This window comes from Phoca vitulina, unplaced genomic scaffold, assembly GCF_004348235.1.
Source record: "Phoca vitulina isolate PV1807 unplaced genomic scaffold, GSC_HSeal_1.0 scaffold1, whole genome shotgun sequence".
Classification (NCBI taxonomy): domain Eukaryota; kingdom Metazoa; phylum Chordata; class Mammalia; order Carnivora; family Phocidae; genus Phoca; species Phoca vitulina.
Window position 1 is genome coordinate 87,528,996 of NW_022589704.1, and position 15,314 is coordinate 87,544,309.

General features: G+C 35.4%; 1 protein-coding gene across 9 annotated transcripts in view; it reads left to right on the top strand.

Moving 5' to 3' along the window:
• Positions 1-15,314, top strand: part of LRP1B (LDL receptor related protein 1B) — a 1,853,519-nt gene that overhangs the window by 1,555,901 nt on the left and 282,304 nt on the right. For all 9 annotated transcript variants that reach the window (XM_032387847.1, XM_032388632.1, XM_032390176.1 and 6 more), the window contains 3 exons: positions 520-645; positions 4,465-4,593; positions 6,814-6,933. In XM_032387847.1, the coding sequence (XP_032243738.1) occupies positions 520-645; positions 4,465-4,593; positions 6,814-6,933 (375 nt within the window). The remainder of the gene's footprint in view (positions 1-519; positions 646-4,464; positions 4,594-6,813; positions 6,934-15,314) is intronic.

Here is a 15,314-nt window from a genome sequence, read left to right on the forward strand (position 1 = left end):
AGTGTTTAGGATTTGACTATTCAGTACATTAAAATTATCTGAAATGCTCAAGGTAACTTCTGTAGTTTTTAATTTTCACCAGAAGAACAATTCCTTTTTCATCACTTGTTTCTGGAAATTTATTCTCTCTCACTCTCAATCTTTGAATATTCAAATCAAGTTGTTTCCATGAAAATAATACTTCTTGATAAATAAGCTTTACATCTGGGCTTAAAAGTTCTTTAATCACTGGAATATCTACAAAAATTGCAGCCTGAAGTGTCAGTGTGTTTTTAAGTGATGCTAGTTCATTTGGTGCCGTGGCATCCTTGACTAATGTTCTAGAAGATGTAATGACTTATGTTACATGTTTTTCTAATGTTCTTATCTCTTGTGATGTTTGGATTTTCAAAAGTCCTGAATCTTCCTTGTTTATATCTCTGAGAGATGGGGGCAGCCTAACAGTTTACTGTTAATCTCTATCTAATATAGAATAGAAATTCAATATAAAATGTTACCAATAAAGCCTCTTCATTGCAGGTGAACTTTCTCCATGTTCATTATTAAATGGAGGTTGCCATGACCTGTGCCTTTTAACTCCTAATGGGAGAGTGAATTGTTCCTGCAGGGGGGATCGAATATTACTAGATGACAACAGATGTGTGAGTAAGTAAAGACAATGAAATGTGATATGACATAACTCCTCAAAAGGCACACATGGACATTGAAATTGTTTTAGTGTTCATGAAGTTGTACTCTCCTCCAATCTTAGAGGCCCAGTTGGCATATCTCTCTATTCTAAAAAGAACTCGATTCACCATTCTACTTAGTTGTAACACCATATGATAGATAATGATAACCAGAACAGTGACAAATGGTGTACTCCCTATTGCGGGCTGGAAGGTGTTGGATTAGTTAGAGAAATACCTGCAAATCACGTGAAAAGTTGTGGTTACAACTTTGAGAATTAAGTCAATAGCAAAATTAATTAAAGCTGAAATAAACCAGTATATAGGCAGTAGATCAGTAGCCTTGTAGTAAAACCACTCAGTTCCTCACAGTATGTAAATGAGAGAGAATGGCTCATGCAGCTTATTTGTAATCATTTCCAAACGGTTAATTAAGAATGTAACATTGCAGCCTTGCATGATGTTTATACCTCCCAAAAGGCATTACAATCTTTAATTAGTACCATTACAGTATACACTTATTAGCAGCTAAATTTTCAAACTATTTTCAAAATAAATAAGGGTTCAAGTGTTCCAATATTGCCATGAGAAATTAGCCAGCAACATAAAGAATGTTACTTTATCCTTAACATTCAGACTATTTGTGTATAAGAAAGACAAGAGACAAACGTCTTGTTGGAAACTGGTGAACTCACTCTCAGGATGTGGCAATTGTTCTGCTTTTTTTTCTCTTCTCTATATCCTCATCTTATACCTTCATTTTAGAAAATCAACAGAGCTGGATATGTGTACATTATAAAAATAAGTAACAGATGGTATAAGCATATTTCATCTTTATCTTCATTCTTCTTTTGGTCTTTATTTACCAGGAGGATCTTCTATCTGTTGTGTACCTTAATACAGGCACTTTAACATCGTTTTCTTTACCTTGAAAACTATTGCACCTAAGACAAGAATATACACATATCTTTTCACTTTGCAAATTGGTACCACAGCCCAAGGGGCACCTCTTAGCGAAAGAAGTAAAAGACTTATATTTAAGACTGTGCCAATGTGAACAAGGGAATGATGCAATTGGTCAGTGAACTTTAAATGAAGACAGCCAATTTTAATAATTCAGGCCACAAATCCCCATATTTCTTAGTAACCTAACACTTCCTTGAATTGCTCAGGCAATTGCTTAAACTCTCTCTTTCAGTTTGCTTTTGTGGTTTCAGCTGTAATGGTCTGGATCTGATGCCATCTGTAAGCCCGGAGTGTTAGCCATGCATTAGAATCACTCATGTTTCTTTCACAGGTCACTACAAGCTAGCAGAAAAGCAATGCCTTTAGTCAAAACAGCAAGGCTTATTTGTACACAGTGGATGCCTGTCCTTGCTCCAAAATAGATTAGACACATCTGTCCCTACTAAGCCACTTGCTTCTCTCTATGGATGAGAGGGAATGAATCAGCAAGAAAACTACCTTTTAAACAAGCACAGTTGTACTCACATGCAACTGTAGAGTGATACTGGATTCCTCAGAGCTGACAGACCTTTCTAGAAGCGTCCTGTATCCATGGTGCATTCGTATTGAAATCCTGTGGTCCAGCAGAGAGATTGGAGAGTAACTTCTTGTCAAATCCATCTTTGGGAAATGAGGATGTTTCTGGCATATCTATGTCCACATCTGAATTAGTTCACCCAGGGCAGTTCATGAATGTTAATGGCAGTGTTGACGGGGTGAAAGACCATTTACTAACACCTCCCTCAGGACAAGGGAAGGAAAATCAGGTGTTGTCATAACTCTTGATAGAAAGATTAGGCAATTCCATTTTACACAACGTTCCTAACCTTATCAACATCCACAACAGAAATAAGAATAACAAATATAATTTAAGCAATTATCTTGTAAGAGAGTTAGAGGACTACTGAACCATATTTTTTGTTTCTGCAAAGAAACATAAAATACTCAATGCTATTTCAAATGAACATACCTAAGCAAGAATTGTGTTTATGTAAGATTTGATTTTACATAATAAAAACATTTTTGTTGTGAATATTTGTCCCTCAGAGGCATAATGATTATAAAAGCAAAATTTGCATTTTCAATCATAACAGTTAGTTTTTCATTAGAAGTGAGAAGTTAAACAAGATGTGTTGAAAGTAGATAGAATAAGTTGGGAAAGTCAATAGCCTCTCAGTAAGTGAATTTTGTTCAGTTCATGCTTGAATGTGATCACATGCGGTAATGTCAGTACCCTTCTTAACACTGTTCCTTTGAAGTTAATGATATTTTTAGACTTTTAAATTCTTTGTTACTTTCTCTAAAATGACTTTCTACCTGACCAGTCAAATTTAGTCTGCACCAAGAAAAAAAAAAATTTTTTTGGAAAGTGAAAAAAATGAACATTGGAAGAGTTCAGTTAGAAGTCATAGACAATAGATAAATAATCTGTAAAATGAGATAAATTCTAGGAATAATAAAGAAATAAAACTTTTTTATTTTATAAAATAAAACTTTATTTTTATAGTTTTATAAACTTCAAATAGTATTGCTAGCTATGTAATTGAATATTTCTAAAATACAGCTTTGAAAAGAAATTGATAGTAAATTATAAAACTAAGCTATGTTTTCTGCATTAGTAGAGATAAATGAATTCCAATTACCTCCAATATAATTAGCATGACTGGATTTCACTGTACAATTACTCAACAAGCAATGGAGTGAGTACAAGCAAGCAAACAACACATAATGCGAGCACAAAATTGGATTCCAAATGTTTGCTGGCAAATCTATTACTTAAGAATAAAAATAGGTCTATTTTCCTCAGGAGAGATCTTTCTAAAACAGGGGTCACATACTGTCATTCCAGGGATGAAACCTAGCTGTAGAAAGATGTTTTTTGTTTGTACTTTGTTGCTATTGGTCTGGGCTCACAGATTGGGCAAGTCACATAAAAACTCAGGCTTTTAATTTATTATGAAAATCTTGAGATTTAGAAATGGGACATGATGGCAGTGGTCATTTGGAGCCCATAAGCTTCTGGTGCACATGATTCAGTTCAACCCACAGTTTCCTGTGCATCTCAAAGAGTAGTTGCTGGCCCGGTGTGGCCGTCCTACTCCCGGTACCTCTCACCATGGATAGAACAAGAGCAATTCCAGTACTTCTGAATGACGAAAGCTGCTACTGAGACTTTTTAAAAAGGTAGCTGGGGAGGAAGATCAGTTGGAGGTAGATTTAGATGAGATGAATCAAGTCAAGCATAAAAATATGAGAACTCTACACCTGAAACTAATGTTTCAACTATACTCAAACAAAAATAAAGAAATAAATAAAAATGAAAACTCTATGTACTGGAAAATTTCAGTGTATTGAAGAATATATTATAGTTTTCAATAAGAAAACACACACAAAAAAAACCTCTCTCAATACGTACAGAACTCCTTTAACTGGCTCTTTTTTACTATTTATTTTTAAGGTAGACTGCTAAGCAAGATCACTCAAATGTAAGCCCATCCTTCTTCCCACACATATACGGTCACAAAATAATTAGCAAAATATACAAATAGGTATAAAAGAAAAATGAAGTGAGGCAACTCCTGAAAATTTTAGAAATGGAATGTAAAAACAGCAAACAAAAAGGTGTTCCTTTTTAATTTTTTTGGTTAAAGAAATGCCATAAACCATTGCCCTTTATTTGATTTTATATTTTGATAAATTTTAGTTTCGTTTTATAATAAAGATTAAGGAAAAAAAATTGTCATGGTATCAGAAATGTTTGTTATTGAGTCAGAACATTGATCCCTTTCAGCTAAAAATTCATCTTGCAACATGTATTCAGAGTTTGAGTGTGGAAACGGAGAGTGTATTGACTATCAGCTCACCTGTGATGGAGCGCCTCACTGTAAGGATAAGTCAGACGAAAAACTGCTCTACTGTGGTAAGTGTCTCATATGTGATGTATGTCCTCACTTCAGAGAGAAGTTTGTAATTATTTTCATAGTTTTTGGTTTTGTTGTCTCCATTTAGTTCACATGTATGATTTCCTTAATGTCTCTCATTAACATGTAGGTCTAAGGTAATGGATTTTGGCTTTGTGTTTTCAAATGGGACTCCTTATGTCCTATTTGGGACCCACCATATTCAGTGAAGAATTTCCTCATGGCTTTCCATCTACAAAGTTCAAGTTTAAATACAACAGGGGCCTTTCTTTTAAGCTGTCTAGTCATGTAGCGATGGGTTTTAGGATTACATTCCTAAAAATGTAAGGCAGAAATATTAGTTACTGGTGGATATTGTAAGTTTACTTGGCAGCAAAGTCCTGCTATCAGTCAATAATAGCATGCTGTTGAGTTGATACCAAAGAGTTGTCCTTATTCTTGCCTCCAGGATTGGCCCAGGGTTAGTGTCTTTGGGCACAAAGGCTGATTGCATTAACCATCCTCCTCATCAAGCATGGAATTCCTCCAGCTGTGCCTTGTAGGTGACACTAAGTGATAGTCAACCTTTCACTCTCTCTTGGGGGTAGAGATGGGCTTTTCAAGCCCAGTAAGCAACTGATATTTGCCTTCATCACAACATTATTTTTCCTGGAAAGTTGTATATGTGTAATCATTAATAGTTATTGTAGAATTGTTCCAGATTATTTCTAAATTGGTATGATTTATTTTTGCACTATAATATTAGAGTATTGGTAACGTATGCTCTATAAAATTCAGGAATCTGTATGTGGAGTTGCTATATTTGATTTCTACTTTTCTCCTTTGTTCTATTAGATAATAATTATACCTAAATAATCAAAGAGTGGTTAAATAAGAGGAAGGTAGAGTTTGGGAAATTTGCAGGCAGTTCTCGCATTCTTTTATGTTGCAGGATCACACGCTCTCAGTTAAAATGATAGTCAGATGTAATTTGCCCATGACTGATCCGTAACTAAAATTTTAGTGAATTTACCTCAAATGGCATATTCATTTGAATGAATGGTTATACCCTATACACTATGAAAATATTAAAGGATATAAAAATATAATAATAATAGTCAGCTTGCAAATTTGCATTTATTATGAATTGTCTTGAAAATATATTTCACATTATTTTTACCTTCTGAGAAGCAAGATAATATTCACATGAGCAGGGGTTGGCAACCTTTAACTGCAAAGGGTTAGCTAGTTAAGTATTTTAGGTTTTGTGGGCCAAAAATGCTCTCTGTGAAATATCCTTTATTTAAAAAATTTTGTTTTACAACTATTTCAAAATATAAAAACCATTCTTAGTGTCAGAGCTATACAAAAACAGGCTCCAGGCTGCATTTGGCCTGTGGGCTGTAGTTTGACAACCCTATGTAGATTCTAGGCTTTGTAATCACACCTGAGGTTAACTCTTTGTTCCTAACCCTACTAGTGTATGACCAGTAAGAGCAAGGGTACTTCTCCGTATTTTAGTTTTTCACTACAAAACAAACCTAGTTTGAATGTTGGTTTAGAGCACTAAATAAACAAATGTGTGTTTACATTTGCTCCATATAGAGCCAGGCACAAAATTAGTGTTCAGTAAATGGCAGCTATTATTATTCTAAGTGGTACCTTCTGCCCGAAATTGGAAAATGTCAGGAGACTCTCTTTAAGGTAAATAGAATTCAGAAGGCAATTATTCTTCTCCTTAGGAAATTCTGGTAGACATTTTTAGATGATTTTTAAGAGAAATTTATGGATATTTAGGTAACCCTCTGATTCACTGATTCAGGAATACCTATTTTACCCCGTTTTTTTTTCTTGTTATGAAAGCCTTATGAAATGCAGAGGAGATAGGAGATAGGTGTTGAGAGTGTCTTAGGACTTTTGAGTTACAGACTTATATCTTGAGAGTTGAATATATGTTTATTTCTGTGCTGACACAAATATCAGAAACAATAATGTGGGTATAATTTGAAGAAATCTCCAAATATGAATCACTGAAGTTAAAGCACTCAGTCAAAAGGTCTTTTAATGAATGAATTACTTGATAATGCATGAATATTCTAATCCAGAGCTTTGATACTGCATAGCACTTTTTTTATAGATCCACGATCCAATCATTATGCCATGAGAACTCATCTGTGATTTTCTATTTGTAAAAATATCTCCATAAGACCTCCAATTATGTTTCTACTTTTCTTTATAAGAAAACAGAAGCTGTAGAAGAGGTTTCAAGCCCTGCTACAATCGGCGTTGCATTCCTCACAGCAAGTTATGTGATGGTGAAAATGACTGTGGGGACAATTCTGATGAATTGGACTGTAAAGGTAAATGTATGTGGCATCAGCCTAGGAATATTATTATGCTAAGTGTTCCCTGAACTTTTCCACTGTGTGTTCCTGAGACCACAGTGGTTTCACCTTTTTGGTATATGGCACCTGCTAATATAGATGGACCACACTTTGGTAATTGCTGTTGGAAGGGAGTTAGTAGAGTTCATTGAAATTATGACTATATTCTCTATTCTGGTTTCTATCCCTTTGCTCACTTCAAAACTCTTGTCATTTCTCACCTCTTCAGTTCTACCACCTTGTTTATTGGACATTTCTACCAGAATGTGTAATACTGAATGTACTACTCCAAAAAATGCTCTCCTTCACTTCCCAATTCTCTGTTTTTCACATGACCTCATCATTTTCCTAACAACTGGACAGGAAAACTTAGTGTTATCCTTGATTCCTCTTTCTACCATATTTTATCACCCACATGTCCATATATCAGTAAATCATGCAATTCTTTGAAATATCTTTTTCAGTCTGCCTTGAGCCTGGATTAACACAATAGTCCTTTTTTTTTTTTTCCCCACTGTGTAATTCCTTTATTTTCTGCTTATTAGTGCTTTACCAACACTACAACCATAAAAAACACAATTCCAAGTACTGTACTTTTTAGTTTGGGGAGATCACAGTCTACAGACTCATTTACTTATATTAGACAAGATCAACCTCATTCAAAACTTTCTGCAGTTTATAAATTCACATAAATACAGAAATTGATGCAATTAAACATAAACTTCAGGATCTTATTTTTTAAATTCCTAGGTTATAACTTCTTCTGCAGGCTCCAATTACCTGCCCCATGATCACCAATGGTTATGGTTCAATTTAACTACATCAATTATCAACCTTTTATGTCCTTAAAGAAAAGGTAAATGGAAATTACAATTCCTTACCAAAAAGTTTAGGGTTTTCTAAATTTCAAATATTTGCTCCCCCCCGCCCCCCTTCAATTAGACATTTCAAATAAACTAAAAATAACCACATCTCACCTGCAACATTCAATAGCAGTCACTTGATGTAAAAAATTTTAACTATGCTCCCAGTTATTTTAAAACACACAAAAAAATGGCTGCCTATCAATCTGTCTGTCACAAGTTAGAAATACTACATTTAGGAATTAAGATGAGGGTTTCAAGTTTCCTCCAGTTTAGGCATTTATACCTTTGTGCTTGTCTTGTCTAAAGATGTTACTATAGCATCGGTATTTGTATAACCCATGTTTATGTACCTTAAAATGCAATCATTTAAAACACTAAGAATTAAATTTATGGTGGAGCTTTGGGAATTGTAAAAGCAACTAAAATGTTCTCGGATGTTTCTGTCAGCTTCATTTCTAGAGATCCTTCTAAAGCAAAACTGAGAACTTTATACCTTAGCTGCATTTTGAATTCAGAAATCCCTCTGCACCATCAGGAGCCTACAACATAGCACCTTTTCTCATCTGCTTTAAGTAAAATGTGTCAAGAGTTTTACTTTGAATGGTTAACTTTTTATAGCCTTATGCTCCTCATACATCTTTGGTAAATCTCCATTACACAATATGGCCAAAGCACGAAGGACCAATACTGTCCAACTATGTACCATGATATCCCACTCCATTTTAGTTTTCAGACACCCTCATGAATAAAACCCACTCCACGTTTTCCTGTATACTGCCTTTGCAGTCTACGTCTCTTAAATTCCCTATGTTTAATTCCTTGAGGATCTCTAAAATTATTCCTTAAGGCTATATGAGAACCAGATGCTGCTCACAATTCTGTATCAAGCATTAACATTTGGTTCAAAGTATCATCATAGTACACAATAGTCCTTTAACTGGTCTCCCTGCCTCTACTCTTTCCAGTTAATCCCAAGGTTGTAGTCATGCTGTAATATATCATTGAATGTGTTCTCAGAGTGAGTACTGGCATCAATCGGCAAGCCAGGTGACTTAGGTCAGAATCTCGGCCCCAACACTGACTCTGTGTCTTTGGGTAAAATATTTAATGATTCTGTGCCTCAGTTTCCCAAGCTGTAAGAAAAGAGGCAATAATTAAATGAGTATATTAATATTAAATAAACTCAGAACAGAACTTGCCATATAGTAAATGCCATGTAAGCATTCACCTTGTTTTTTAAATCATGGCCCTGATAAAGAATCACAAATGGAGGGGCGCCTGGGTGGCTCAGTTGGTTAAGCGGCTGCCTTCGGCTCAGGTCATGATCCCAGGGTCCTGGGATCAAGCCCCGCATTGGGCTCCTTGCTCCGTGGGAAGCCTGCTTCTCCCTCTCCCACTCTCCCTGCTTGTGTTCCCTCTCTTGCTGTGTCTCTCTCTGTCAAATAAATAAATAAAATATTAAAAAAAATAAAAAAAAAGAATCACAAATGGAGTCTTGATGTTTGCAGAATAAAGAAGTTTTTTAGTCTGATATTCAAGGCCTCTTAAAATCTGGACCCAACAGATTTTTCTTTTCTTTTTTTTTTTTTAAGATTTTATTTATTTATTAGAGAGAGTATGAGAATGAGCAGAAGGAAGGGCAGTGGGAGATGGAGAGGCAGACTTCCCGCTGAGCAGGGAGCCCGATGATGTTGGGGCTTGATCCCAGAACCCTGAGATCATGACCTGAATCAAAGGCAGATGCTTAACTGACTGAGCCACCTAGGTGACCCCAAACAGATTTTTCTAAACCAATATCCCTTTAAAAATTTTCATTCACTGAACACATTTCATTGGGTAAAATGCATTAAGGACTGAGACATAAAATTAATAGGTCATCTGCCTGCCCTTAAGGAGTTAAAACTCCAAATAAAGATAGTTATTTAAAGAGATGAAGGTGTATATCAGGTTTTATGATTATAAGTTTTTTTAGGGGGGTGCAATCATGTATAAATAAAGTAGAATGATCAAAATAGAAGGCAATTCCAAGTAGAGAAACTACAATCGAAAGCTGCAAATAAATTTGATATTGTTAGAGCCAGATTGTATATTGGCAAGTGGTTTAAAAAAAAAAAAAAATGAGGCAAGTTAGAGGAAGGAGCCAGGACTTGAAGGTGTTTATTGATGCCATTTTAAGGAACATGAACTTCACCTTGTAGTCACCAAAAAGTCACTGAAGGTCCATGGGCGCCTGGGTGGCTCAGTTGGTTAAGCGACTGCCTTCGGCTCAGGTCATGATCCTGGAGTCCCGGGATCGAGTCCCACGTCGGGCTCCCTGCTCAGCAGGGAGTCTGCTTCTCTCTCTGACCCTCCCCCCTCTCATGCTCTCTCTCTCTATCTCATTCTCTCTCTCAAATAAATAAATAAAATCTTTAAAAAAAAAAAAAAAAAGTCACTGAAAGTCCAAAAGAGAACCAATACAATCAAATTTACATTTCAAAAACGGGGAAAAACTATGCTTGTGCAAATGAAAACTATAATGCTGAGATGAGAAAGGTAAAACAGGAGGCTATCAAAGCAGCCAAAGCTAAGAATAAAAAGGAGACAGATATAACAGAGTTTTAAAAGGTGGCATAACAGGTCTTCTCGGGTAATAAACAGAGAAAACGTGGAAAAGAATAGACAAGTTTTCTGAACTTTCCCCCCTCTTTTTACATTGTTATTTGTCTTTCATTAATTTTTAAATCTATTTTTGTGGGTCTTTTGTTCATGCGGGATCAAGGATAAGGTAATAAAGATGTTTTGCATTCTGAGAGTAGAGCACCTGTAGACATTCAGAAGGAACTGTTCCAGAGACATTTAGATAGATAGAGATCTGGGGCTCAGGTAGTGGATTTAGAAGAGAAGTGTTAATTTTGGACTTAATACAGAGAGAAAGCTCATAGGATGTATAGAGTAATAGTCGTAGGGGAGTACATCAGAATTACCTATTGAAATAAAAAATTAAAGACACTAATAATATAAGAAAAGGAGAAGTGGACCACAGGACTAATAGAAAGATTTTGATAAGAAATTTATTATTATTATTATTATTATTATTATTTTTAAGAAGGGAGAATCAGTTAGCATTGTAAGGTGTTAAGGGAAGGCAAGAGGGCAGGTATAGACTAGACGGTCACTGAACTTGGCAAATAGGAGATAATCTCTTGGTTACCTTCATGAGAGTCAATTCAGCAGAATGGTAAAGAAAAGCCAGATCTCCTTGGGTTGGTGCAGAAAATGGATGGTGAAGGAGTAAATACAGTGAATAAGACTATTTTTAGGAAAGACTGATGGTCAAGTAAATATGTGAGGTACAGATGGTAGGAGAAGGCGATGCAAAGTTGTGGAAGAGGATAGAATGTGCACAGATCATTTTGTAGGTAGAGAAAGGTTCGGAAGTCACTCTGTCATCTTAGACTATAGGATGTTGGCCAAACATTTGAGTAGCTTACTAAGTTTGACACTAGTTTAGGAAGAGCCAAATACTTGTGCAGATTAAATCAGCTGTTATTTTATATTGCCTATAAAAGATTAAAAATGATAAAATATAGTAAGATACTGGGAATAAGTAAAGGGAAATGGATAAGTATTTGGAAGAAAGGAGGAAAGAAAACTAGAAGTAGACCCCCCAAAAGGGCATGTTTTATCAGTTATTTGCAAGCAGGAAAGGAGAATATAATAAAGACATTAAACTAGGATAAAGATAAAAATATCAAGCTAGAATGTGAAGGAACGCACATGTGCACACATGCACACACACAAACCACCTATTACTTCTTTTTAAATGTGACTAAAGTAAGACATGAAGAATTTGGATCAGTACAATAAAAAGTCAATATATACAGAGAGAGTTTGATAGCTATGGAGAGAGGTGACAGTGAAATCATCTGTAAATTGAAGTACTATTACACTTTTATTTCTTTAGTTTAGATGTTCATAGTAATTAATATTATCATTATCTTTATTCCACAAGGCAGAGTGAAAATGGATGTTCCAAGGAATCAGTTTTGGTTTCTTCTCTTTTTGAAGGGAAGCAAAACCCTAAATCCTTGTAAATCTTTTATTACTGCCCTGAGAGTTTTAGACACCAGGCTATCTGGCGGGGTGGAGGGGGGTAACCTGAAGAGTTGTTCAGAAAGTTTGTCACGCTGATTTCCTCTTCTGGTGTGTGAAAGGTTGAGTGAATAGGTTGGAGAGAGTACATGGTATCCCTCCTTCTCTCCCTATTGAGATGGGTCTAATTACTCTCCTTGGGAAGTACATGAACTTGCCTGGGTCATCTGGATACCTTTAGGTGACTGAAAAGCTAAGTAGTTCTAATGGAAAGGAAACTGGTGTTAGTTTTTTTTTTTTTTTTTTCTTAAGTTCATAGCAAAACTTTGACGATTCTACAAACAATGAACTAAGGGAAAAGGATAAGCATTCCTATAGATGAAATCATCAGTCCTTCTGGGTTTGCATACCTTTAGAGCCTAAGCAGTAAATTAAATAAAAGATGTAGTTTGAAAGTAAACAGAAGAGATATGACAGAAAATTTAGTTTTCTTTTTCTTTCTTTTTCTTTCTTTCTTTCTCTTTCTTTCTTTTCTTTCTTTCTTTCTTTCTTTCTTTCTTTCTTTCTTTCTTTCTTTCTTTCTTTCTTTCTTCTTTCCTTCTTTCTTTCTTCTTTCCTTCTTTCTTTCTTTCTTCTTTCCTTCTTTCTTTCATCATGTGCTGCAGGCTGGGCAGGGAAGTTGGAAGAGAAAACATAAGTTACTTATAAGAAATGTCCTAAAAGCCACAGAAAGACCAATGTTATATCTTTCCTATCTCATTAAATATTTTAACTGACATGGAATAAAGAAAGTGGATGAAATAGGAAAATTAAGAAAGTACGTGAGGGAAAGAATGGTTTTACTCTCTCTCTTAGTGCTGCTTTGACCCACAATCCCTGTCAGATCTTCCTCCGTAGTATCTCATTGCTATTCCCGGGGTGGCTGCAGTGTGTTTTCACTCACATTTTGTAGGCTTACTTTTACTTTTGGACTATCTGGAGGGAAAAGTCTAGTATTTCTCACTTGGCTTATCTTTATTCGGACTACATTATTTTCTTTTCTCTCTTTTTCAGGACTTTTAGCCTGAGGAAAAATTGTCAGAAAGCTTTCATATTCACTTGACAAATTAGAGATTCCAACATATTTCTCCCTCAAAAATCACCCTAAGGGTGAAACAAATTTCAATACTTGACTGACCAAACAAAGTGAGGAAGAAATATAGTTGAAGGAACATAGAGGAAGAGGTTTTGGCAAAAGAGGTATTTGCTTAACTATTTAATAAAGTTCCTGAATTCCCATGGATTTCTCCCATCTCCCTCTCCTTCCTTGCCTACAGATGCTGGAGATGTTAATCCCCCCAACTATCTTGCCTCTGCTACATATGAAATTCTGCAACCACGTAGTATGTCCAATTCCAGTGCTACTTAACACCCTGCTTAACCCTCTGGTGGTTCTCAAACTCTATACCGAGTCATGGACTCTGTGAAGAGAGGATTTGAAGTAAAGGGACAGTCTTCCTATTTGCACATTGCACATACTCTAATAGGCCTGCCTGTCCTCCTCTCCAAGATTCATTAGCCCTATTTTTTATTGGAAAATGGGAGAAAAATGCATCCTGCAAATATTCTATTCTGTACCCAGTTCTTCTGACCCCCTACCTCATCCTTTCCCCCATGTCTTTCTTTTAAATACTATCTCCTAACCCTTCTTTTTAACTTCAAAGTTAGTTTCTTTTCATCTAGTCAGAGTTCTTCTCCCTTCTTTCTTCTTCTCAGAATTCCATCTAAAACTGGTTCTACTTGCTCCACATCTCTACTCTTCTCACAAGGTATTCTTTACGTTCACTTTCACCTGAGAGCCCCAATACAGTTTTTAAAACTCCATTACTGTAATATTGCCAGATCTTCAACCCTCATAACTGTGTGAGATGCTATCCTCATGTTAATGGAGTCATAATTTGCCTCTTCATCCTATCTGCCACCAATCTCCACTCAGATGGACTCCCTGCCATGTACACAGAAGATTCTCTGTGGAGGTTGGGGAGAGATGGAGATGATGCGGTGAATTGTGATTGCTCCCATTGGGATTCTTCTGGTATCCTTAAACTCTGTGAGTGTAAGATAGAAACTCAAGGGTATTATGAGATAAATCTTTGTAGACTGTCTAGGAACATTACCACTATCTAGAATGTTGTTTCATGGAGAAATGAATCCTGTCTTCTAAATAAAGGGATTATAAAGAATCTTTTGGAACACAATCTCTTAATAGGAGGTTGCTGACAGAGAGCAAAGTAAGAAACAGAATGTAAATGCTTGTCATGATTACTTTATATGTTATGTATTCCATTTACTGTTTCTATTAAAAAATATTAAATATAAAATGTAATAAAAAGGTATATGTAAGAGACTTTGCTTTTTAGACATAAAAGAAGAACATTAGTTTTTTTCCTCTTTGGAACAGGTTATTTATCTCTGCTCATAATAGCATTATCTGTTTCATATGATAAGATGTTATTTTTAATGAAGAAAACAGTGAAGCAATTATAATTGCAAATTATAAATAAAACATTTATTCTAATCATCATTTAAGCACAAATAAGGATACAATTGCAAGATACAATTAAATATAATAAGAACAGTGCAATATGAAATACAAATGACATACACACCCTTGAGTAAAATTTGCATATTTTAAGGTAGCATTTTAACCATTTACAATTGATATAATTTCTATTTATAATTAAATAGGCTCTTTAAAATATCAACACTAGTAAAAGTGGCATAATCGAAGAGCCCTTCAGGTTGTATATTTACATAATCAACCTGTGGAAATTTGAATTTGGAATAAAAATCTCACGTAAGTTAATCTAATGTACATAGCATGTCATGCACCTGTTCACAACATATTGCTGGAAACCATTATATGGAAATGAATGTGTGAGCAAAGTGGAAAGGAATATGATTAAGCACAAGCTATTCTGTATAAGGTATATATAATGACAGTAGCATTTTGAAACTGATTTTCATCTAAGCATAGCAGGGAATTGGAAAGTCGTACTTTCTAACAATAGAGACAAGTCGTACCACATTTAGGTTTCTTGGCATGAGGATTCATCTTTCCTATACCAAATGTTAGTGATATGGCCATGTAAAGGAGTATAGCATAGCATGGAAGACTTTCTAACATTGCTGAGCTATTTCCTCTGAGTAATAAAGCAAATGCTCAGCAGTTTCTCCATCTCAGTTTCTGTCTCTGACTGCCTGTCTTTTTATCAAAGCAGGGAATGTTCCACTATTTGCAACCAGATTGGGATTTCCCTGTACTTCCTCACTCAGACATTTGCTTAGTGCTATAACCTTGTACTTTGGAAGTTGGAAGGAGAAAGAATTTTCAGCAACATTTGATTTTTTTGTATGTTGGCTTAGTGCTGGACTGAT